The sequence below is a fragment of the Pygoscelis adeliae genome, unplaced genomic scaffold (assembly GCF_000699105.1).
Source record: "Pygoscelis adeliae isolate BGI_AS28 unplaced genomic scaffold, ASM69910v1 Scaffold284, whole genome shotgun sequence".
Classification (NCBI taxonomy): Eukaryota; Metazoa; Chordata; class Aves; order Sphenisciformes; family Spheniscidae; genus Pygoscelis; species Pygoscelis adeliae.
Window position 1 is genome coordinate 287,013 of NW_008824671.1, and position 1,925 is coordinate 288,937.

General features: G+C 55.1%; 1 protein-coding gene across 1 annotated transcript in view; it reads right to left on the bottom strand.

The window, feature by feature from the left end:
• The window catches only part of LOC103916043 (excitatory amino acid transporter 5-like), a 21,031-nt gene that overhangs the window by 10,643 nt on the left and 8,463 nt on the right, over nucleotides 1-1,925 (bottom strand). The window contains exons 3-4 of the mRNA XM_009322989.1: nucleotides 995-1,207; nucleotides 171-213 (exon numbers count right to left, since the gene is read on the bottom strand). Coding sequence (XP_009321264.1) covers nucleotides 171-213; nucleotides 995-1,207 — 256 coding nt within the window. The remainder of the gene's footprint in view (nucleotides 1-170; nucleotides 214-994; nucleotides 1,208-1,925) is intronic.

The window sequence follows — 1,925 nt, forward strand, 5'->3', positions numbered from 1 at the left end:
GAAAGCAGCCAGGGAGCAGGCAGGGTGGGGAGGGAGGCAGAGGGAAGGGAAGGGGATCATGTCCAGGCTGTGGGTGGGGAAAAGCCCCCAGACGGGGAGAGCAGCCCCGTCTAGAGCTGAGCACTATCCCAGCCACCTGCGGCGGCGGGGGGGGCGGCGGGTGAACTCACCTGCTGGAACGAAGCTTCAATGAGATTAGAAGGAAACATGTTTCTGTAAGAGAGCAATTGCGCAGGGGTTAAAGCGAATCTTGAGCACACAGGGAACAACCTGGGAAGCACCTCTGGTGGGCACGAGGCCAGGAGGACGACCATTACAGCCAACACCAGCTTGATGTCCTCTGTGCAAGCTGAGGGCGAAGACAGGCTGGAAGGTGAATGAAGAGCAGGACTGTGAACAACGCGTAAACTGGACTCAGAGAAAGCCAGAGATTGGGACGGACGTCTGCCACCTCCAGCCCCCTGCTCGGAGCAGGACCGCCTGCAAAGCTGGAGCAGGATGCTCAGAGCCTTGTCCAGTCAATTCTCCAGAAATGGAGATTCTCCCCCAGCCCCCGGGTCCGTGCTGCACCCCCTCCCCAGTTAACCCTCGTCCACTGCTTTAATCCAGCCCTGGGCCAACTCCTGCTCATTTTTACCTTGCAAAGCCCAAGGAGCTGCAGGGCTTGGCATGTCATGGCTGGGACTGCAGAGGGAGAACCACTGAGCTCTGCAGGGAATTTAAATCTTCCTGTTCTCTGCTGCCGCACCCCTCTTTGCTGGTGGCTCTGCGAGGAGAGCAACGGGGGTGACAGAGTGGCCAGAGGGACATGCGTGGGGAGAAACAAACCCCACGTCGCTGGGCTTGGAGGTACCGGTGCCTGGTCAGCGTGGCCAACGGCTCTCCCGTTTCCCTTGAGATCTCAATATCTCCCAGGAACTCAATGCCTCGTGGGAAGATATTGTCTGTGAAACATCATCATAAACTTGGCTCCTCCTGAAATCCTGCGATGTACCTGATTAAATCCAGTAACGCATCAGCAGAGCTGAGCACCACTTTTCCCACAGAGTAGTCGTCCTTCTGGGCAGCTGCGCCAGGGTGGATGCTGACCACGAGAATGATTCCGACAGTCACTGCCATGAAGGTTGTCCAGAGGTAGTAGGTGACGGTGATCACCCCCATCTTCCCGCAGGCCTTGGAGTCCATGGTGGCCAGCCCAGACATGAGGCTGCAGCAGGAAAGATTGTGGTCAGTGTCTGCTCCCCAAACTGCACAAGATGCATCTGATGGGCAAGATCTCCAAGGTGGGAGAAGTTTCCATAGATATTTTTTTAACCAATGCTTAAGGGCGTCAGTGAGCTCTTGCACACTCATGTGCCTGTGCCCGCAGAATCTCACACCCAGGATGGGCTTGTGGCAACCCAGGCTGAGCTGCGAAGGGCAGGAGACACCTCTCTGAGTCCCTTTTCAAGGTCTGGCCATGTTTTCTGTTTTCTCCAAAGGATAAGAAGTAAATGTTCTTAGTGTATTTTGATGGTGAATAACTAATGCTGCTCTTTTTTTTGGTGTGATACTGTTCTTTTAAATCTCCAATGCCCTGTGCTGCTGCTGCGTGTCACGGTGAACAGCGAAGAAAGGTATTAGCGAGGTTTATAAAATCCTGGTGGGGACGGACCCCACTCCCCCAAGGAGAGAGCTGCTGGTTCAGACTTCACGTACACGTAAGCTTTCCTAAGTAGTAGCCCATAAGCTACTTTTAAACAAAACTGGACTAAAAATAGAGACAGTATTACAGGCTGTTCCAGCAGGGAGAGCTGGCAGGAGGTGGTGCTGACACTGGGGGCAAACGGAAGCGTCTGGGGGCTACAGCGTGCCCCATGTGCACACGGACCCACTCCGAGCTCCTGGCTGCTGGTTTTCACTGCTCCAGCTCCCCCAAGGCCCCG